Source organism: Daktulosphaira vitifoliae, unplaced genomic scaffold (assembly GCF_025091365.1).
Source record: "Daktulosphaira vitifoliae isolate Bord-2020 unplaced genomic scaffold, ASM2509136v1 Scaffold_5784, whole genome shotgun sequence".
Lineage (NCBI taxonomy): Eukaryota > Metazoa > Arthropoda > Insecta > Hemiptera > Phylloxeridae > Daktulosphaira > Daktulosphaira vitifoliae.
In genome coordinates this window covers 1-760 of record NW_026105344.1, presented here as the reverse complement: position 1 = coordinate 760, position 760 = coordinate 1, and the positions used below count along the sequence as shown (strand labels likewise).

The window sequence follows — 760 nt, the reverse complement described above, 5'->3', positions numbered from 1 at the left end:
GTTAAATCAACTAATTTTTCAAAATGAATAATAAAAATATAATAAATGTTTCTTATACGAGTATTTTAATTTAATTATGCTGGAAAATAAAAACTTTTAAATGACTTAATCAAGATAAATTGTTATTTTAACTAAAATAACAATGAAATATAGTCAAAAATTGAAATGCTTACCTTGACTAGTTCAAATGAGTTGTTGTTCGCACTGTTTTTCAAACATTTTTCCTTCATCAATTCCATACCTTCTTCAAGGGAAGGAATTGAAGAATTTAATTGGTCTATATTAGGTATATCATCAATAGGCAAAGATTCTATCTTCTTTTTAACAGTGTCTTTTAAATCATTAAGATCTGTATCTCCTTCAATTCCATTAACACCAAAGTTAACATTATTTGAAATAACTAACAAAAGTAAAAAAAAAAATTATTATTTCATGTAAATTTAAATAAACTTAGAAAACATACCTAAAGCCACAATAACTGCAGGTAGAATGAGATTTTTCATGATTAGTTTATTAGTTGTAAAAAGAGTAATTAAATCTAGAAATTACACGAAGTTATCACTTAAAAGAGCGGTTGGACGTCGAACTCGCGCAATGTTAATACGCAAACTAAATAATTTAATATGTTAAAAAGGTCGTCAAAAACTTAGTAGCACAATTAAATGGAAAGTTATTACAACAGCTGGCTTATTACACGTAACATTACCACCGTCTAATATCCATTGAAATTATTACATACAATTCCACACATAACACAAGG

The 760-nt window shown here is 26.2% G+C and overlaps 1 protein-coding gene across 1 annotated transcript; it reads right to left on the bottom strand.

Moving 5' to 3' along the window:
• Positions 1-116: 116 nt before the first annotated feature.
• On the bottom strand, positions 117-754 carry LOC126910174 (uncharacterized). Its single transcript, XM_050692547.1, has 2 exons — positions 464-754; positions 117-400 (listed from the first exon to the last, which is right to left on the bottom strand). Exons 1-2 carry the CDS (start codon positions 501-503, stop codon positions 132-134), a joined length of 309 nt encoding a protein of 102 aa, XP_050548504.1. The 5' UTR covers positions 504-754; the 3' UTR covers positions 117-131.
• Between the last annotated feature and the right edge of the window lie 6 nt (positions 755-760).